Genomic DNA, 23,095 nt, shown 5'->3' on the forward strand with positions numbered 1-23,095 from the left:
AAAGTTAGTAGCCCTGGCGTCTGCTCCGACGGACGCCGGGTGAAGGCACAGCGGATGGAGTATTCGTCGGCAGACCAGTCGTGGTGGTGCGGCGGGGGCACCGTGTCGACAGAGAATCCAAGCCAGATGGCGCAAGAGGTATTGTGGAATTTAGTTTACTAGCCGGGAGATGTGCCTGGCTCACGGCTAACTGGTGCTAGCTTCGTTGCAGTGGCGTTAGCCACCATATCCAATCGGTAGCAGCGGTGATCCGGTGCCAAGGTCCAGAGTTTACAGCAAGGATCCGGTGGAGTTTTGGGCTCTAGCCGTGTATGAGTGGGGTTCGGGTGAACAGCTGAGTAGGCCGGGAGGTGGGCCTCAGGGAATAGCTTCGGTACTGGGTGCCACGGTGAGTGAAAGCTAGCTGTGAGCTAGCTAGCTGCAAGCTGTGAGCTAGCTAGCTAGCTGCAAGCTAGCTGTGAAGATCAGAAGTAGTGGTCCAGGGATTACGGCAGGAATCCGGCGTTGTTGTGGAGAGACAGTCCGATATTGGTAGACAAGCGATATTGGTAGACAGGCGAGTATTATCCAGGCTAAAAACAGGGCTGGTATCTGTGCAGAAGGTAAAAGCCGCTAGCAGTGGCTAACAATGACTAAATAGCTTGTAGCTAATTAGCTGGTTAGCTTCTGGAGATTCTTGAATGTGTTCTAAAATTGAAAATAATAGCGATTCCGTATCACATTGGGTGAGGCAGGTTACCGGAAGGTATAATTGAATAAAAAAATCGAAAAGAGATTGAAAATAAATTGAAATATATATACAAAAAATACAAAAAAATACAAAAGTACACGAGCGGACAAAATAAACACGTCTTCACTGCTACGCCATCTTCAATCATGAACCCATTAGAGTATTCTACAGTATATCTCCAGAACCCATTAGACTATTCTACAGTATACACTACTGGTCAAAAGTTTTAGAACACCTACTCAGTTAAGGGGTTTTCTTTATTTTGACTATTTTCTACATTGTAGAATAATAGCGAAGACATCAAACTATGAAATAACAAATCAAAATATATTTTATATTTGAAATTCGTCAAATAGTCACTCTTTGCCTTGACAGTTTTGCACACATGGCATTCTCTCAACCAGCTTTACCTGGAATGCTTTTCCAACAACCTTGAAGGAGTTGCCACATATGCTGAGCACTTGTTGGCTGATTTTCCTTCACTCTCAATTTAGTTGAGGTCTGGTGATTGGGGAGGCCAGGTCATCTGATGCAGCACTCCATCACTCTCCTTCTTGGTAAAATAGCCCTTACACAGCCTGGAGGTGTGTTGGGCCTTTGTCCTGTTGAAAACAAATGAGAGTTCCACTAAGGCCAAACCAGATGGGATGGCATATCGCTGCAGAATGCTGTGATAGCCATGCTGGTTAAGTGTATCTTGAATTCTAAATACATCACAGACAGTATTACCAGGAAAGTACCCCCACACCATAACACCTCCTCCTCCATGCTTCACAGTGGGAAATACATATGCGGAGATCATCAATTCACCCACACCACGTCTCACAAAGATCTCCAATTTGGACTCCAGACCAAAGGAAAAATGTCCACTGGTCTAATGTCCATTGCTTGTGTTTCTTGGCCCAAACAAGTCTCTTCTTCTTATTGGTGTCCTTTAGTATTGGTTTCTTTGCAACAATTCAACCATGAAGGCCTGATTCACACATCTCCTCTGAACATTTGATGTTGAGATGTGTCTATTACTTGACCTCTGTGAAGCATTTATTTGGGCTGCAATATCCTCTGCAGCAGAGGTAACTGGGTCTTCCATTTCCTGGGTCTTCCATTCCTGTGGCGGTCCAGATGAGAGTCAGTTTCATCATAGCACTTGATGGTTTTTGCAACGGCACTTGAAGAAACTTTCAAAGTTCTTGAAATTTTCTGATTTGACTGATGGACTGTCATTTCTCTTTGCTTATTTCAGCTGTTCTTGCCATAATATGGACTTGTTTTTTTACCAAATAGGGCTATCTTCTGTATACAAATATTCTACCTTGTCACAACACAACTGATTGGCATTAAGAAGGAAAGAAATCACACAAATTAACTTTTAAGAAGGCACACTTGTTAATTGAAACGCATTCCAGGTGACTACCTCATGAAACTGGTTGAGAGAATGCCAAGAGTGTGCAAAGCTGTCATCAAGGCAAGGAGTGGCTTTTTGAAGAATCTCAAATATAAAATACATTTTGATTTGTTTAACACTTTTTTGGTTACTACATCATTCCATATCTGTTATTTCATAGTTTGATGTCTTCACTATTATTCTATGATGTAGAAAATAGTCAAAATAAAGAAAAACCCTGGAATGAGTAGGTGTTCTAAAACTTTTGACCGGTAGTGTATCTCCAGCACAAATAATCAAAGTCGATATATATTCACGTAATAATAAGGACCATGCCCACAAATTGGGGAAAACAAACATTCTTCCCCATTCACCTCCAGTTATAAAAGAGACAACTTCGTTGTTGATTTTTAGTAAAAAGCTGCTGTGTTGTTCAATGTACATGTAACCAGGTCAAAAATCATGACCTACGGATCGCAATGCTCCCACACAGGGAAATAGAGCCTGCGAGAAGAGCCCTGTGGCTTCAGGGTATTCTACGTGGGAGAGTGGGAAATGTGGGGACGCAGTGTCCAAGTAAGCTATGTGTGAGAAAAATATTTAATCTGTACAAGACATTTAACTTGTTTACTAAATCAAATCAAATTGATTTATATAGCCCTTCTTACATCAGCTGATATAACAAAGGGCTGTACAGAAACCCAGCCTAAACCCCAAACAGCAAGCAATGCAGGTGTAGAAGCACGGTGACTAGAAAAAACTCCCTAGAAAGGCCAAACCTAGGAAGAAACCTAGAGAGGAACCAGGCTATGAGGGGTGGCCAGTCCTCTTCTGGCTGTGTCGGGTGGAGATTATAACAGAACATGGCCAAGATGTTCAAATGTTCATAGATGACCAGCAGGGTCAAATAATAGTAATCACAATGAACAGTGAACTATAGTCCGTTTATAACTCCACTCACTACTTCTGGCTGTATAGTCCGTTTATAACTCCACTCACTACTTGTAGTTGTATAGTCCGTTTATAACTCCACTCACTACTTGTAGTTGTATAGTCCGTTTATAACTCCACTCACTACTTGTAGCTGTATAGTCCGTTTATAACTCCACTCACTACTTGTAGTTGTATAGTCCGTTTATAACTCCACTCACTACTTGTAGCTGTATAGTCCGTTTATAACTCCACTCACTACTTGTAGTTGTATAGTCCGTTTATAACTCCACTCACTACTTGTAGCTGTATAGTCCGTTTATAACTCCACTCACTACTTGTAGTTGTATAGTCCGTTTATAAATCCACTCACTACTTGTAGCTGTATAGTCCGTTTATAATTCCACTCACTACTTGTAGTTGTATAGTCCATTTATAACTCCACTCACTACTTGTAGCTGTATAGTCTGTTTATAACTCCACTCACTACTTGTAGCTGTATAGTCCTTTTTTTTAACCTTTATTTAACCAGGTCAGCTAGTTGAGAACAAGTTCTCATTTGCAACTGCGACCTGGCCAAGATAAAGCAAAGCAGTTCGACACATACAACAACACAGAGTTACACATGGAGTAAAACAAACATACAGTCAATAATACAGTAGAAAAAATAAATAAATACAGTGTGTGCAAATGAGGTAAGATAAGGGAGGTAAGGCAATAAATAGGCTACAGTGCCGAGGTAATTACAATATAGCAAGTAAATACTGGAGTGATAGATGTGCAGAAGATGAATGTGCAAGTAGAGATACTGGGATTGCAAAGGAGCTAAATAAATAAATACAGTATGGGGATGAGGTAGTTGGATGGGCTATTTACAGATGGGCTATGTACAGGTGCAATGATCTGTGAGCTGCTCTGATAGCTGGTGCTTGAAGTTAGTGAGGGAGATATTAGTCTCCGGCTTCAGCGATTTTTGCAGTTCGTTCCAGTGAAATATACCTGCTGGAGCGCATGCTACGGGTGGGTGCTGCTATGGTGACCAGTGAACTGAGATAATGCGGGGCTTTACCTAGCAAAGACTTGTAGATGACCTGGAGCCAGTGGGTTTGGCGACGAGTATGAAGCGAGGGCCTGCCAACGAGAGAGTACAGGTCGCAGTGGTGGGTAGTATATGGGGCTTTGGTGACAAAACGGATGGCACTGTGATAGACTTCATCCAATTTGTTGAGTAGAGGCTATTTTGTAAATGACATCGCTGAAGTCGAGGATCGGAAGGATAGTCAGTTTTACGAGGGCATGTTTGGCAGCATGAGTGAAGGATGCTTTGTTGCGAAATAGGGAGCTGATTCTAGATTTAATTTTGGATTGGAGATACTTAATGCCGGTCTGGAAGTAGAGTTTACAGTCTAACCAGACACCCAGGTATTTGTAGTTGTCCACATATTCGAGGTCAGAACTGTCCAGAGTAGTGATGCTGGATGGGCGGGCAGGTGCAGGCAGCAATCGGTTGAAGAGCATGCAATTAGTTTTACTTGCATTTAAGAGCAGTTGAAGGCCACGGAAGGAGAGTTGTATGGCATTGAAGCTCGTCTGGAGGTTAGTTAGCACAGTGTCCAAAGAAGGGCTGAAGTATACAGAATGGTGTTGTCTGCGTAGAGGTGGATTAGCGAATCACCAGCAGCAAGAGAGACATCATTGATGTATACAGAGAAGAGAGTCGGCCCGAGAATTGAACCTTGTGGCACCCCATAGAGACTGCCATAGGTCCGGACAACAGGCCCTCCGATTTGACACACTGAACTCTATCAGAGAAGTAGTTGGTGAACCAGGCGAGGCAGTCATTTGAGAAGCCAAGGCTGTTGAGTCTGCCGATAAGAATGTGGTTTCTGGTTTCTGCAGATAATTTTAGAAAGAGAGGGTCCAGATTGTATAGCCCGGCTGATTTGTAGGGGTCCAGTATTTGCAGCTCTTTCAGAACATCAGCTATCTGGATTTGGGTGAAGGAGAAATGGGGGAGGCTTTGGCAAGTTGCTGTGGGGGGTGCAGGGCAGTTGACCGGGGTATGGGTAGCCAGGTGGAAGGCATGGCCAGCCGGAGAAAAATGCTTATTAAAATTCTCAAATATCGTGGATTTATCGGTGGTGACAGTGTTTCCTAGCCTAGGTGAGGTATACTCCGTTTATAACTCCACTCATTACTTGTAGCTGTATAGTCCATTTGTAACCCATTAGACTATTAGAACCAGAATCAGAACACAGAACATTAGATTAGAATTAGAACCCATTAGACTATTAGAACTAGAATCAGAACAGAGACTAGAACTAGAATTAGAACCCATTAGACTATTAGAACTAGAATCAGAACACAGAGTATTAGAACTGGAATTTGAACCCGTTGGAGTATTCTACAGTATATCTTCAGAACCCATCAGAGTATTTTCTACAGTATGCTGTATATCTCCATTGTAATACCTTGGCGAAGAGCTGCAGGGAGTCTGGGTGGTTGAGTTTCAGTTGGAGCTCCAGAGAGTGGAGGACTGTTTCCTGTAGCTCCTCAATGGGCTTCACATTCAGCAGGCCTGGACGATCTACACACACACACACACACACACACACACACACACACACACACACACACACACACACACACACACACACACACACACACACACACACACACACACACACAGAGAGAGGATGTGTCAGCTTGAGGCTTTCAGCACAACTTGTTTAATGCAGGACTGAGAGCTGAGGTTGATATGTGTGTGAAAGGGGAATGTGTCTGATAAAGTCATGATTTAAATAAATAAGCCTGGTTAAACTACATGATGTATGCGTGTTGTATAGGGTACAATACAAGGAGTGTTGTTTAGAGTACCAGGAGTGTTGTATAGAGTACCAGGAGTGTTGTATAGAGTACCAGGAGTGTTGTATAGAGTACCAGGAGTGTTGTATAGAGTACCAGGAGTGTTGTAAAGGGTAGAGTACCAGGAGTGTTGTATAGAGCACCAGGAGTGTTGTATAGAGTACCAGGAGTGTTGTATAGGGTAGAGTAAATCAAATCAAAATCAAATCTATTTGTCAAATACACATGGTTAGCAGATGTTAATGCGAGTGTAGCGAAATGCTTGTGCTTCTAGTTCCGACAATGCAGTAATAACCAACGAGTAATCTAACCTAACAATTCCAAAACTGCTACCTTATACACACAAGTGTAAAGGGATAAAGAATATGTACATAAAGATATATGAATGAGTGATGGTACAGAACGGCATAGGCAAGATGCAGTAGATGGTATCCAGTACAGTATATACATATGAGATGAGTAATGTAGGGTATGTAAACAAAGTGGCATAGTTTAAAGTGGCTAGTGATACATGTATTACATAAATATGCAGTAGATGATATAGGGTACAGTATATACATATACATATGAGATGAGTAATGAAGGGTATGTAAACATTATATTAAGTAGCATTGTTTAAAGTGGCTAGTGATATAGTTTACATCAATTCCCATCAATTCCCATTATTAAAGTGGCTGGAGTTGAGTCCGTGTGTTGGCAGCAGCCACTCAATGTTAGTGGTGGCTGTTTAACAGTCTGATGGCCTTGAGATCCCAGCTTTGATGCACCTGTACTGACCTCGCCTTCTGGATGATAGCGGGGTGAACAGGCAGTGGCTCGGGTGGTTGTTAGGGTTAGGGTTAGGGTCCTTGATGATCTTTATGGCCTTCCTGTGACATCGGGTGGTGTAGGTGTCCTGGAGGGCAGGTAGTTTGCCCCCGGTGATGCGTTGTGCAGACCTCACTACCCTCTGGAGAGCCTTACGGTTGTGGGCGGAGCAGTTGCCGTACCAGGCGGTGATACAGCCCGACAGGATGCTCTCGATTGTGCATCTGTAGAAGATTGTGAGTGCTTTTGGTGACAAGCCGAATTTCTTCAGCCTCCTGAGGTTGAAGAGGCGCTGCTGCGCCTTCTTCACGATGCTGTCTGTGTGGGTGGACCAATTCAGTTTGTCTGTGATGTGTACGCCGAGGAACTTAAAACTTACTACCCTCTCCACTGCTGTTCCATCGATGTGGATAGGGGGGTGTTCCCTCTGCTGTTTCCTGAAGTCCACAATCATCTCCTTAATTTTGTTGACGTTGAGTGTGAGGTTATTTTCCTGACACCACACTCTGAGGGCCCTCACCTCCTCCCTGTAGGCCGTCTCGTCGTTGTTGGTAATCAAGCCTACCACTGTTGTGTCGTCCGCAAACTTGATGATTGAGTTGGAGGCGTGCGTGGCCACGCAGTCGTGGGTGAACAGGGAGTACAGGAGAGGGCTCAGAACGCACCCTTGTGGGGCCCCAGTGTTGAGGATCAGCGGGGTGGAGATGTTGTTACCTACCCTCACCACCTGGGGACGGCCCGTCAGGAAGTCCAGTACCCAGTTGCCCAGGGCGGGGTCGAGACCCAGGATCTCGAGCTTGATGACGAGTTTGGAGGGTACTATGGTGTTAAATGCTGAGCTGTAGTCGATGAACAGCATTCTCAAATAGGTATTCCTCTTGTCCAGATGGGTTAGGGCAGTGTGCAGTGTGGTTGAGATTGCATCGTCTGTGGACCTATTTGGGCGGTAAGCAAATTGGAGTGGGTCTAGGATGTCAGGTAGGGTGGAGGTGATATGGTCCTTGACTAGTCTCTCAAAGCACTTCATGATGACGGAAGTGAGTGCTACGGGGCGGTAGTCGTTTAGCTCAGTTACCTTAGCTTTCTTGGGAACAGGAACAATGGTTGCCCTCTTGAAGCATGTGGGAACAGCAGACTGGGATAGGGATTGATTGAATATGTCCTTAAACACACCAGCCAGCTGGTCTGCGCATGCTCTGAGGGCGCGGCTGGGGATGCCGTCTGGGCCTGCAGACTTGCGAGGGTTACACGTTTAAATGTTTTACTCACCTCGGCTGCAGTGAAGGAGAGTCTGCATGTTTTGGTTGCGGGCCGTGTCAGTGGCACTGTTTTGTCCTCAAAGCGGGCAAAAAAGTTATTTAGTCTGCCTGGGAGCAAGGCATCCTGGTCCGTGACTGGGCTGGTTTTCTTTTTGTAATCCGTGATTGACTGTAGACCCTGCCACATACCTCTTGTGTCTGAGCCGTTGAATTGCGATTCTACATTCCGTTGTCCTGGGTGAAAGGCAGAACACAGGATCCGCTTCGCGGAAGTCATATTCTTGGTCGTACTGATGGTGAGTTGAGGCTGCTCTTATATTCAGTAGTTCTTCTCGACTGTATGTAATGAAACCTAAGATGACCTGGGGTACCAATGTAAGAAATAACACGTAAAAAAACAAAAAACTGCATTGTTTCCTAGGAACGCGAAGCGAGGCGGCAATCTCTGTCGGCGCCGGAAGTATATGGCATGGCTCTCAAGAGAAGACAGGCTATATGCTCACTGCCCACAAAATGAGGTGGAAACTGAGCTGCACTTCCTAACCGCCTGCCCAATGTATGACCATATTAGAGACACATATTTCCCTCAGATTACACAGATCCACAAATAATTCGAAAACAAATCCAATTTTGATAAACTCCCATATCTACTGGGTGAAATTCCAGTGTGCCATCACAGCAGCAATATTTGTGACCTGTTGCCACAAGAAAAGGGCAACCAGTGAAGAACAAACACCATTGTAAATACAACAAATCTTAATGCTTATTTATTTTCCCTTGTGTACTTTAATCATTTGTACATTGTTACAACACTGTATATATAATGACATTTGTAATGTCTTTATTTTTTTGAAACTTTTGTATGTGTAATGTTTACTATTAATTTGTATTGTTTATTTCACTTTTGTATATTATCTACCTCATTTGCTTTGGCAATGTTAACACATGTTTCCCATGCCAATAAAGCCCCTTGAATTGAATAGATGAGAGAGATTGAGAGAGAGCGAGAGAGAGAGAGAGAAATAGCGAGCGATAGAGAGAGTTCAAGGTTGGAGTGTTATCAAACAGTAAAGCCACTGCTCACCGATCAATCTAAAGGTAAATTGTATAATCTGTGAGTGAGTGAGTGAGTGAGTGAGTGAGTGAGTGAGTGAGTGAGTGAGAGAGAAGGGGGTGGCGGGGCGGGGGGGTAGTGATTGTGACTCAGCAGTAGGCTATGGTGTATAATGAAGCACTGACCCTAATATAACCCTTACATAACCCTAATATAAAACTAAACCTAATATAACTCTAACCCTAATATAACCCTAACCCTAACATAACCCTAACCCTACTATAACCCTAACCCTAATATAACCATAACCCTAATATAACCCTAATATAACCCCAACCATAATATAACCCTAACCCTAATATAACCCTAACCCTAACATAACCCTAACCCTACTATAACCCTAACCCTAATATAACCCTAACCCTAATATAACCCTAACCCTAATATAACCCTAACCCTAATATAACCCTAACCCTAACATAACCATAACCCTAATATAACCCTAATATAACCCCAACCATAATATAACCCTAACCCTAATATAACCCTACCCTAATTTAACCCTAACCCCAACATAACCATAACCCTAATTTAACCCTAATATAACCCCAACCATAATATAACCCTAACCCTAATATAACCCTAACCCTAATATAACCCTAACCCTAATCCTAATATAACCCTAATATAACCCCAACCATAATATAACCCTAACCCTAATATAACCCTAACCCTAATATAACCCTAACCCTAACATAACCATAACCCTAATATAACCCTAATATAACCCCAACCATAATATAACCCTAACCCTAATATAACCCTACCCTAATTTAACCCTAACCCCAACACAACCATAACCCTAATTTAACCCTAACCCTAATATAACCCTAACCCTAATAAAACCCTAATATAACCCTAACCCTAATTTAACCCTAATATAACCCTAACCATATCCCTAATATAACCCTAATATAACCCTAACCATAACTTTAATATAACTCTAACCATAATCCTAACCCTAATATAACCCTGATATAACCCTAACCATAACCCTAATTTAACCCGAACCCTAATATAACCCTAACCCTAACATAACCCTAACCCTACTATAACCCTAACCCTAATATAACCATAACCCTAATATAACCCTAATATAACCCCAACCATAATATCACCCTAACCCTAATATAACCCTAACCCTAACATAACCCTAACCCTACTATAACCCTAACCCTAATATAACCCTAACATAACCCTAACCCTAATATAACCCTAACCCTAATATAACCCTAACCCTAATATAACCCTAATATAACCCCAACCATAATATAACCCTAACCCTAATATAACCCTACCCTAATTTAACCCTAACCCCAACATAACCATAACCCTAATTTAACCCTAACCCTAACCCTACTATAACCCTAACCCTAATATAACCCTAACCCTAATATAACCCTAACCATAATATAACCCTAACCCTAATATAACCCTAACCCTAACATAACCATAACCCTAATATAACCCTAATATAACCCCAACCATAATATAACCCTAACCCTAATATAACCCTACCCTAATTTAACCCTAACCCCAACATAACCATAACCCTAATATAACCCTAATATAACCCCAACCATAATATAACCCTAACCCTAATATAACCCTAACCCTAATATAACCCTAACCCTAATATAACCCTAACCCTAATATAACCCTAATATAACCCCAACCATAATATAACCCTAACCCTAATATAACCCTACCCTAATTTAACCCTAACCCCAACACAACCATAACCCTAATTTAACCCTAACCCTAATATAACCCTAACCCTAATAAAACCCTAATATAACCCTAACCCTAATTTAACCCTAATATAACCCTAACCATATCCCTAATATAACCCTAATATAACCCTAACCATAACTTTAATATAAATCTAACCATAATCCTAACCCTAATATAACCCTGATATAACCCTAACCATAACCCTAATTTAACCCTAACCCTAATATAACCCTAACCCTAATTTAACCCTAATATAACCCTAACCATATCCCTAATATAACCCTAATATAACCCTAACCATAACTTTAATATAACCCTAACCATAACCCTAATTTAACCCTAACCATAATATAACCCTAACCCTAATATAACCCTAATTTAACCCTAACCATAACCCTAATTTAACCCTAACCCTAACCCTAACCCTAATATAACCCTAACCCCAACATAACCCTAACCATACTATAACCCTAACCCTAATATAACCCTAATATAACCCTAACCCCAACATAACCCTAACCATAACCCTAATTTAACCCTAACCATAACCCTAATATAACCCTAACCCTAATATAACCCCTAACCCTAATATAACCCTAACCCTAATATAACCCTAACCCTAATATAACCCTAATATAACCCTAACCCTAATGTAACCCTAACCCCAACATAACCCTAATATAACCCTAACCCTAATATAACCCTAACATTACCCTAACCATAATCCTAACCCTAATATAACCCTGATATAACCCTAACCATAATCCTAATTTAACCCTAACCATAACCCTAATTTAACCCTAACCATAACCCTAATATAACCCTAACCCTAATTTAACCCTAACCCCAACATAACCCTAACCATAACCCTAATTTAACCCTAACCACAAAATAACCCTAATATAACCCTAACCCTAATTTAACCCTAACCCCAACATAACCATAACCCTAATTTAACCCTAACCATAACCCTAACCCTAATATAACCCTAACCCTAATATAACCCTTATATAACCCGGAGAAGTGCGTCATTGAGCAGCCTGAACGGTCCACGCGGAGAACCCACGGAGACCTTCCCCACGTAACTACATCATTATATTCCCATAAGAGCGGCAGTTTGGGGCAAGGCTAGGGTTATAATAAGCATAGCTGACAAATTCACCCAAATGTATATTTCTCTCGTGTACTTTCTCTTTTTCTCTCTCTTTTAAATCCCCACATTAACTAATACAACGCCACGACAACATGTACAACTGAATAATGTCCTTAATCAGACTTTGCAAAGCAATGTCAGAGACCAGTAGTATCGTGAAGAGTGCAAAGAGATTAGTGCAACAAGGTCCCTGAGACGCAGTACTAAGATGTGGGCGGGTGGATATGGCTAGTGCCGTGTCACAGAGTTCAGCAGGGTTACAGTAGCTGGAAAGCGACTGTTCGTGAGCCTGCTAGTGAGGGAACGTAAAGACCTGTCTGTACCGCCTGCCTGATGGTAGGAGGGAAAACAGTTTGTGGCATGGATGTGAAGGGTCCCAGATGATGCCGCGCACCACCCTACGCAGACACCGCTTGCGCTGGAGGTCACCGATGGCAGGGAGCTGGGCACCAGTGATGTGCTGGGCGGTTTTCACCACCCATTGCAGGGCCTTCCGGTATGCGACAGAGCATCCGACAAACCACACTGTGGCACAGTTAGTCAGAATGCTCTCGACTGTGAGCGGTAAAAGTGCACAAGGATCTTGGGAGACAGGTGATTTCTTTGCTTTGAGAACTAGGTTGTTGTCAGCGCACCATGCAGCCAGGTGCTTGACCTCCTCCCTGTATGCTGACTCGTCATTGTTACTGATCAGGCCTACCACCGTGGTGTCGTCTGAGAACTTGACGATGGTGTTGGAACCGTGTACAGGAACGCAGTCATAGGTGAAGAGGGAATACAGGACGCAGCTCTGTGGCTCACCGGTGTTCAGGTTCAGGGTTGAGGAAGTGAAGTTGTCTAACCTGACAGACTGGGGTCTGTTGGTCAGGAAGTCCAAAGTCCAGTTACAGAGGTCATGGAGTTTGGTGACCAGCCTAGAGGGAATGACCTATTGAATGCTGAGCTAAAGTCTATGAACAGCATTCTCACATAGGTGTTGGTTTTGTCCTGGTAGGTCAGGGTAGAGTGTAAAGCTGTGGAGATGGCTTCCTCTGTAGACCTGTTCGGTTGGTCGGCAAACTCAAATCAAATCAAATCAAATTTTATGGTGGGGATCCAGCGTTGAGGGAGGCAGGACATAAGGTAGGTCAAAACCAGTCTTTCGAAGCACTTCAGGATCGTGGGGGTGAGTGCAACAGGTCGGAAGTCATTCAGTCTTAATGCGGTCGACTGCTTCAGTACTGGCACAATGGTTGCGGACTTAAAGCACGTGGGGACCACCGCCTGGGCCAGTGACAGGTTGAAAATATCAGTGAAGACCTCGGCCAGCTGTCCAGCACATGCTCTGAGCACACGACCGGGGAAGCCATCAGGACCAGCAGCCTTGCATGCACCCTGCTCAGTGCAGACAACACATCTGCAATGGATAATCTGAGGGGAGGTCGTTTGGGTGGAGCTCAGCTTTGATGGCTGGATCTTTGTTGTCCCTGTCGAAGTGAGCATAGAACCTGTTTAACTCATTGGCGATGGAGACGTCACTGGCTGTGTGGGTAGGGTTTCTTGGCCGGTAGTCTGTGATGGCTTGGATGGCCTTCCACATGCGTCGAGGATTGGAGATGTTGTTGAAGTGCTCCTCAATCTGCAGTTTGTGGTCATGTTTAGCCATCTTGATTCCCTTTTTCAGGTTAGCCCTGGATGAGCTGTAGGCTTCCGTATCGCCGGATCTGAAAGCAGCGCTGCGTGCCTTTAGCAGTAGTCGGACCTCTCTGTTCATCCAAGGCTTCTGGTTGGGGAAGGTCTTTATTAGTTCATGGGTGGTGACGTTGTTGATGCAGATGTTGATGTAATCCAGAATGGAAGAAGCATATGTTTCAATGTCCATATGGGTGTCGTAGGTGGCCTGAGTGGCAAACAATCTCCAGTCTGTGTGTTTAAACTCCTCTGGCCACACTTTGACTGTCCACTTTGACTTGGTTTCACAAGTTTAATAAGGGGTAAATGCTTGGGGAGTAGGAACAGTGAAAGGTGATCAGACTGTCCCAGGTGGGGGAGGGGAATGGCTTTGTAAGACTCCAGAATGTTTGTGTACACGTGGTCTAGTGTATTGTCTCCTCTAGTGGGACAGGAGACATTTTGGTGGAATTTGGGAAAAACAGTTTTAAAATTTGAGTGGTTAAAATCCCCTGCAATAATAAAAGCACCATCAGGATGTGCAGTGTTCTGCTTGCTAATAGCGACCTGCAGTTCTTTCATTGCTAGTTTAGCATTAGCATCCGGAGGTATATAGGCTGCAGCAAAAAAGGCTAGGTAGTAAAAGCCGATGTGCGGTTAGCTTTTGCCTAGCCCGGAGGCCGCCCCGCTTCCCACGCCTTTGTTATCTCGACGCCGCCTCCGGGCACTTCCTCTCGGCGATGTTTCAGTCTCCCGGGGTGTCTTCGCGATCTCTCGTGGAAGTTGTATGTTGTGCATTGTGTTCCAGTATCCAGGAGTTCTTGTCTGCTCTATAGAGTGTTCATCAGGCTGTACTGAGTGAATAAATTAAGAACTATTAAGTAAATCACTGCTAATTCGCGTTGTACACGCGCCGCCATGACATGGGCCATTGGTATGTAACCAATAATAATATAACCCTAACCATAATACAAGACAAATATAACCCTAACCCTAATATAACCCTAGCCATAATATAACCCTAACCATAATACAAGACAAATATAACCCTAACCCTAATATAACCCTAACCATAATACAAGACAAATATAACCCTAACCCTAATATAACCCTAACCATAATACAATACAAATATAACCCTAACCCTAATATAACCCTAACCATAATACAATACAAATATAACCCTAACCCTAATATAACCCTAAACATAATACAAGACAAATATAACCCTAACATAACCCTAACCCTAATATAACCCTAACCCTAATATAACCCTAACCCTAATATAACCCTAACCCTAATATAACCCTAATATAACCCCAACCATAATATAAACCTAACCCTAATATAACCCTACCCTAATTTAACCCTAACCCCAACACAACCATAACCCTAATTTAACCCTAACCCTAATATAACCCTAACCCTAATAAAACCCTAATATAACCCTAACCCTAATTTAACCCTAATATAACCCTAACCATATCCCTAATATAACCCTAATATAACCCTAACCATAACTTTAATATAACTCTAACCATAATCCTAACCCTAATATAACCCTGATATAACCCTAACCATAACCCTAATTTAACCCGAACCCTAATATAACCCTAACCCTAACCATAACCCTAATTTAACCCTAACCCTAATATAACCCTAACCCTAATATAACCCTAACCCTAATTTAACCCTAATATAACCCTAACCATATCCCTAATATAACCCTAATATAACCCTAACCATAACTTTAATATAACTCTAACCATAATCCTAACCCTAATATAACCCTGATATAACCCTAACCATAACCCTAATTTAACCCGAACCCTAATATAACCCTAACCCTAACCATAACCCTAATTTAACCCTAACCCTAATATAACCCTAACCCTAATATAACCCTAACCCTAATTTAACCCTAATATAACCCTAACCATATCCCTAATATAACCCTAATATAACCCTAACCATAACTTTAATATAACCCTAACCATAACCCTAATTTAACCCTAACCATAATATAACCCTAACCCTAATATAACCCTAATTTAACCCTAACCATAACCCTAATTTAACCCTAACCCTAACCCTAACCCTAATATAACCCTAACCCCAACATAACCCTAACCATACTATAACCCTAACCCTAATATAACCCTAATATAACCCTAACCCCAACATAACCCTAACCATAACCCTAATTTAACCCTAACCATAACCCTAATATAACCCTAACCCTAATATAACCCTAACCCTAATATAACCCTAACCCTAATATAACCCTAATATAACCCTAACCCTAATGTAACCCTAACCCCAACATAACCCTAATATAACCCTAACCCTAATATAACCCTAATATTACCCTAACCATAATCCTAACCCTAATATAACCCTGATATAACACTAACCATAATCCTAATTTAACCCTAACCATAACCCTAATTTAACCCTAACCATAACCCTAACCCTTATATAACCCTAACCCTAATATAACCCTAACCCTAATATAACCCTAACCCTAATTTAACCCTAACCCCAACATAACCCTAACCATAACCCTAATTTAACCCTAACCACAAAATAACCCTAATATAACCCTAACCCTAATTTAACCCTAACCCCAACATAACCATAACCCTAATTTAACCCTAACCATAACCCTAACCCTAATATAACCCTAACCCTAATATAACCCTTATATAACCCGGAGAAGTGCGTCATTGAGCTGCCTGAACGGTCCACGCGGAGAACCCACGGAGACCTTCCCCACGTAACTACATCATTATATTCCCATAAGAGCGGCAGTTTGGGGCAAGGCTAGGGTTATAATAAGCATAGCTGACAAATTCACCCAAATGTATATTTCTCTCGTGTACTTTCTCTTTTTCTCTCTATTTTAAATCCCCACATTAACTAATACAACGCCACGACAACATGTACAACTGAATAATGTCCTTAATCAGACTTTGCAAAGCAATGTCAGAGACCAGTAGTATCGTGAAGAGTGCAAAGAGATTAGTGCAACAAGGTCCCTGAGACGCAGTACTAAGATGTGGGCGGGTGGATATGGCTAGTGCCGTGTCACAGAGTTCAGCAGGGTTACAGTAGCTGGAAAGCGACTGTTCGTGAGCCTGCTAGTGAGGGAACGTAAAGACCTGTCTGTATCGCCTGCCTGATGGTAGGAGGGAAAACAGTTTGTGGCATGGATGTGAAGGGTCCCAGATGATGCCGCGCACCACCCTACGCAGACACCGCTTGCGCTGGAGGTCACCGATGGCAGGGAGCTGGGCACCAGTGATGTGCTGGGCGGTTTTCACCACCCATTGCAGGGCCTTCCGGTATGCGACAGAGCATCCGACAAACCACACTGTGGCACAGTTAGTCAGAATGCTCTCGACTGTGAGCGGTAAAAGTGCACAAGGATCTTGGGAGACAGGTGATTTCTTTGCTTTGAGAACTAGGTTGTTGTCAGCGCACCATGCAGCCAGGTGCTTGACCTCCTCCCTGTAGGCTGACTCGTCATTGTTACTGATCAGGCCTACCACCGTGGTGTCGTCTGAGAACTTGACGATGGTGTTGGAACCGTGTACAGGAACGCAGTCATAGGTGAAGAGGGAATACAGGACGCAGCTCTGTGGCTCACCGGTGTTCAGGTTCAGGGTTGAGGAAGTGAAGTTGTCTAACCTGACAGACTGGGGTCTGTTGGTCAGGAAGTCCAAAGTCCAGTTACAGAGGTCATGGAGTTTGGTGACCAGCCTAGAGGGAATGACCTATTGAATGCTGAGCTAAAGTCTATGAACAGCATTCTCACATAGGTGTTGGTTTTGTCCTGGTAGGTCAGGGTAGAGTGTAAAGCTGTGGAGATGGCTTCCTCTGTAGACCTGTTCGGTTGGTCGGCAAACTCAAATCAAATCAAATCAAATTTTATGGTGGGGATCCAGCGTTGAGGGAGGCAGGACATAAGGTAGGTCAAAACCAGTCTTTCGAAGCACTTCAGGATCGTGGGGGTGAGTGCAACAGGTCGGAAGTCATTCAGTCTTAATGCGGTCGACTGCTTCAGTACTGGCACAATGGTTGCGGACTTAAAGCACGTGGGGACCACCGCCTGGGCCAGTGACAGGTTGAAAATATCAGTGAAGACCTCGGCCAGCTGTCCAGCACATGCTCTGAGCACACGACCGGGGAAGCCATCAGGACCAGCAGCCTTGCATGCACCCTGCTCAGTGCAGACAACACATCTGCAATGGATAATCTGAGGGGAGGTCGTTTGGGTGGAGCTCAGCTTTGATGGCTGGATCTTTGTTGTCCCTGTCGAAGTGAGCATAGAACCTGTTTAACTCATTGGCGATGGAGACGTCACTGGCTGTGTGGGTAGGGTTTCTTGGCCGGTAGTCTGTGATGGCTTGGATGGCCTTCCACATGCGTCGAGGATTGGAGATGTTGTTGAAGTGCTCCTCAATCTGCAGTTTGTGGTCATGTTTAGCCATCTTGATTCCCTTTTTCAGGTTAGCCCTGGATGAGCTGTAGGCTTCCGTATCGCCGGATCTGAAAGCAGCGCTGCGTGCCTTTAGCAGTAGTCGGACCTCTCTGTTCATCCAAGGCTTCTGGTTGGGGAAGGTCTTTATTAGTTCATGGGTGGTGACGTTGTTGATGCAGATGTTGATGTAATCCAGAATGGAAGAAGCATATGTTTCAATGTCCATATGGGTGTCGTAGGTGGCCTGAGTGGCAAACAATCTCCAGTCTGTGTGTTTAAACTCCTCTGGCCACACTTTGACTGTCCACTTTGACTTGGTTTCACAAGTTTAATAAGGGGTAAATGCTTGGGGAGTAGGAACAGTGAAAGGTGATCAGACTGTCCCAGGTGGGGGAGGGGAATGGCTTTGTAAGACTCCAGAATGTTTGTGTACACGTGGTCTAGTGTATTGTCTCCTCTAGTGGGACAGAATTTTGGAAAAACAGTTTTAAAATTTGAGTGGTTAAAATCCCCTGCAATAATAAAAGCACCATCAGGATGTGCAGTGTTCTGCTTGCGAATAGCGACCTGCAGTTCTTTCATTGCTAGTTTAGCATTAGCATCCGGAGGTATATAGGCTGCAGCAAAAAAGGCTAGGTAGTAAAAGCCGATGTGCGGTTAGCTTTTGCCTAGCCCGGAGGCCGCCCCGCTTCCCACGCCTTTGTTATCTCGACGCCGCCTCCGGGCACTTCCTCTCGGCGATGTTTCAGTCTCCCGGGGTGTCTTCGCGATCTCTCGTGGAAGTTGTATGTTGTGCATTGTGTTCCAGTATCCAGGAGTTCTTGTCTGCTCTATAGAGTGTTCATCAGGCTGTACTGAGTGAATAAATTAAGAACTATTAAGTAAATCACTGCTAATTCGCGTTGTACACGCGCCGCCATGACATGGGCCATTGGTATGTAACCAATAATAATATAACCCTAACCATAATACAAGACAAATATAACCCTAACCCTAATTACTAACCTAACCTAGCATTAACATCTGCTAACCATGTGTATGTGACAAAAAATAAAATTTGATTTGATTTGATTTGATTTGATATAACCCTAGCCATAATATAACCCTAACCATAATACAAGACAAATATAACCCTAACCCTAATATAACCCTAACCATAATACAAGACAAATAAAACCCTAACCCTAATATAACCCTAACCATAATACAAGACAAATAAAACCCTAACCCTAATATAACCCTAACCATAATACAATACAAATATAACCCTAACCCTAATATAACCCTAAACATAATACAAGACAAATATAACCCTAACATAACCCTAACCCTAACATAACCCTAATACAACCCTAACCCTAATATAACCCTAATTGAACCCTAACCCTAATATAACCATAACACAAGACAAATATAACCCTAACATAACCCTAACCCTAATATAACCCTAACATAACCCTAATACAACCCTAACCCTAATATAACCGTAATTGAACCCTAACCCTGATATAACCCTACCCCTAATATAACCCTAACATAACCCTGATATAACCCTAACCCTAATATATAACCCTAACCCTAATATAACCCGTAAAATAACTTAATTTAACCCTAACATAAACCTAATATCAAATCATATTCTATTGGTCACATACACATATTTAACAGATGTTATTGCGTGTGCTTGTTTTCCTTGCTCCAACACTGCAGTAGTTTAACATAATAAATGGCTCTCTATCCACCGGATGTGTACCAAACTCACTAAAAGTGGCAGTAATAAAGCCTCTCTTGAAAAAGTCAAACCTTGACCCAGAAAATATAAAAAACTATCGGCCTATATCGAATCTTCCATTCCTCTCAAAAATTTTAGAAAAGGCTGTTGCGCAGCAACTCACTGCCTTCCTGAAGACAAAACAATGTATACGAAATGCTTCTGTCTGGTTTTAGACCCCATCATAGCACCCCATCACCCCATCATAGCACTGAGACTTCTACTTTTAAACTCGGAAAAAACAGAGATGCTTGTTCTAGGTCCCAAGAAACAAAGAAATCTTCTGTTGAATCTGACAATTAATCTTAATGGTTGTACAGTCACCTCAAATAAAACTGTGAAGGACCTCGGCGTTACTCTGGACCCTGATCTCTCTTTTGACAAACATATCAAGACTGTTTCAAGGACAGCTTTTTTCCAACCACTTAACACTGCAAAAATCTGAAACTTTCTGTCCAAAAATGATGCAGAAAAATTAATCCATGCTTTTGTCACTTCTAGGTTAGACTACTGCAATGCTCTACTTTCCGGCTACCCGGATAAAGCACAAAATAAACTTCAGTTAGTGTTAAATACGGCTGCTAGAATCCTGACTAGAACCAAAAGATTTGATCATATTACTCAAGTGCTAGCCTCCCTACACTGGCTTCCTGTCAAGGCAAGGGCTGATTTCAAGGTTATACTGCTAACCTACAAAGTATTACATGGGCTTGCTCCTAACTATCTCTCTGATTTAGTCCTGCCGTACATACCTACACGTACGCTACGGTCACAAGACGCAGGCCTCCTGCGTTGTCCCTAGAATTGTCCCTAGAATGTCTATGCAAACAGCTGGAGGCAGGGCATTCTCCTGTAGAGCTCCATTTTTATGGAATGGTCTGCCTACCCATGTGAGAGACGCAATCTCGGTCTCAACCTTTAAGTCTTTACTGAAGACTCATCTCTTCAGTGGGTCATTTGATTGAGTGTAGTCTGGCCCAGGAGTGTGAAGGTGAACGGAAAGGCTCTGGAGCAACAAACCGCCCTTGCTGTCTCTGCCTGGCCGGTTCCCCTCTTCGATTCTCTGCCTCTAACCCTATTACAGGGGCTGAGTCACTGGCTTACTGGTGCTCTTTCATGCCATCCCTAGGAGGGGTGCGTCACTTGAGTGGGTTGAGTCACTGATGTGATCTTCATGTTTGGGTTGGCGCCCCCCCCTTGGGTTGTGCCGTGGTGGAGATCTTTGTGGGCTATACTCGGCCTTGTCTCAGGATGGTAAGTTGGTGGTTGAAGATATCCCTCTAGTGGTGTGGGGGCTGTGCTTTGGCAAAGTGGGTGGGGTTATATCCTTCCTGTTTGGCCCTGTCCGGGGGTGTCATCGGATGGGGCCACAGTGTCTCCTGACCCCTCCTGTCTCAGCCTCCAGTATTTATGCTGCAGTAGTTTATGTGTCGGGGGGCTAGGGTCAGTTTGTTATATCTGGAGTACTTCTCCTGTCTTATCTGGTGTCCTGTGTGAATTTAATTATCTCTTTCTCTCTTTCTTTCTCTCTCTTGGAGGACCTGAGCCCTAGGACCATGCCTCAGGACTACCTGGCATGATGACTCCTTGCTGTCAGTTCACCTGGCCGTGCTGCTGCTCCAGTTTCAACTGTTCTGCCTGCGACTATGGAATCCTGACCTGTTCACCGGATGTGCTACCTGTCCCAGACCTATTATTTGACCATGCTGGTCATTTATGAACATTTGAACATCTTGGCCATGTTCTGTTATAATCTCCACCCGGCACAGCCAGAATAGGACTGGCCACCCCTCATAGCCTGGTTCCTCTCTAGGTTTCTTCCTAGGTTTTGGCCTTTCTAGGGAGTTTTTCCTAGCAACGTGCTTCAACACCTGCATTGCTTACTGTTTGGGGTATTAGGCTGGGTTTCTGTACAGCACTTTGAGATATCAGCTGATGTACGAAGGGCTATATAAATACATTTGATTTGATTTGATATAACAATTCACATACAATACACACATCTAAAAGTAAAGTAACGGAATTAAGAAATATATACATATTAGGATGAGCATTGACTAAAATACAGTAGAATAGAATACAGTATATACATATGAGATGAGTAAAGCAGTACGTAAACATTATTAAAGTGACCAGTGATTCCATGTCTACGTATATAGGGCAGCAGCCTCTAAGGTGCAGGGTTCAGTAGCCGGATGGTAGCCGGCTAGTCTGATGGCCTTGAGAGAGAAACTGTTTTTCAGTCTCTCTGTCACAGCTACGATGCAGCTGTACTGACCTCGCCTTCTGGATGGTAGCGGTGTGAACAGGGAGTGGCTCGGGTGGTTGATGTCCTTGATGATCTTTTTGGCCTTCCTTTGACATCGTGTGCTGTAGGTGTCCTGTAGGGCGGGTAGTTTGCCCGCGGTAATGCGTTGGGGAGACAGCACGACCCACTGGAGAGCCTTGCGGTTGCGGGTGGTGCTGTTGCCGTACCAGGCGGTAATATAGCCCGACAGGATGCTTTCAATTGTGCATCTGTAAAAATTTGTGAAGGTTTTAAGTGACAAGTCAAATTTCTTTAGCCTCCTGAGATTGAAGAGGCTCTGTTGCGCCTTCTTCACCACACTGTATGTGAGGGTGGTTCATTTCAATTTGTCAGTGATGTGTATGCCAAGGAATTTGAAGCTTTCCACCTTCTAAACTGCAGTCTTGTCAATGTAGATAGGGGGGGTGCACCCTCTGCTGTTTCCTGAAATCCACAATCATCTCGTTTGTTTTGTTGACATTGAGTGTGAGGTTATTTTCCTGACTGATGTGAGGTTATTTCCCAGAGCCCTCACCTCCTCCCTGTAGGCTGTCTCCTCATCGTTGGTAATCAAGCCTACTACTGTTGTGTCGTCTGCATTTAACACCATAGGGTACCATGGTGTTGAATGCTGAGCTATTGTCAATAAACAGCATTCTTACATAGGTATTCCTCTTGTCCAGATGGGATAGGGCAGTGTGCATAGTAACGGTGATTGCATCGCCTGTGGATCTATTGGGGCGGTAAGCAAAAAAAAGTGGGTCTAGGGTGGCAGGTAAGGTGTTATGATCCTTGACGATTCTCTCAAAGCACTTCATGATGACAGAGCTGAGTACTAAGGGGTGATGGTCATTAAGTTCAGTTACATTTGCCTTCTTGGGTACAGGAACAATGGTGGCCATCTTGAAGCAAGTGGGGACAGCAGACT

At 43.4% G+C, this 23,095-nt stretch overlaps 1 protein-coding gene across 4 annotated transcripts in view; it reads right to left on the reverse strand.

Moving 5' to 3' along the window:
• The window catches only part of pparg (peroxisome proliferator-activated receptor gamma), a 134,504-nt gene that overhangs the window by 5,946 nt on the left and 105,463 nt on the right, over positions 1-23,095 (reverse strand). For all 4 annotated transcript variants that reach the window (XM_090242176.1, XM_036984368.2, XM_036984366.2 and 1 more), the window contains exon 8: positions 5,516-5,631. In XM_090242176.1, coding sequence (XP_090098302.1) covers positions 5,516-5,631 — 116 coding nt within the window. The remainder of the gene's footprint in view (positions 1-5,515; positions 5,632-23,095) is intronic.

This window comes from Oncorhynchus mykiss, chromosome 7, assembly GCF_057628025.1.
Source record: "Oncorhynchus mykiss isolate SJ-2025 chromosome 7, ASM5762802v1, whole genome shotgun sequence".
Classification (NCBI taxonomy): Eukaryota; Metazoa; Chordata; class Actinopteri; order Salmoniformes; family Salmonidae; genus Oncorhynchus; species Oncorhynchus mykiss.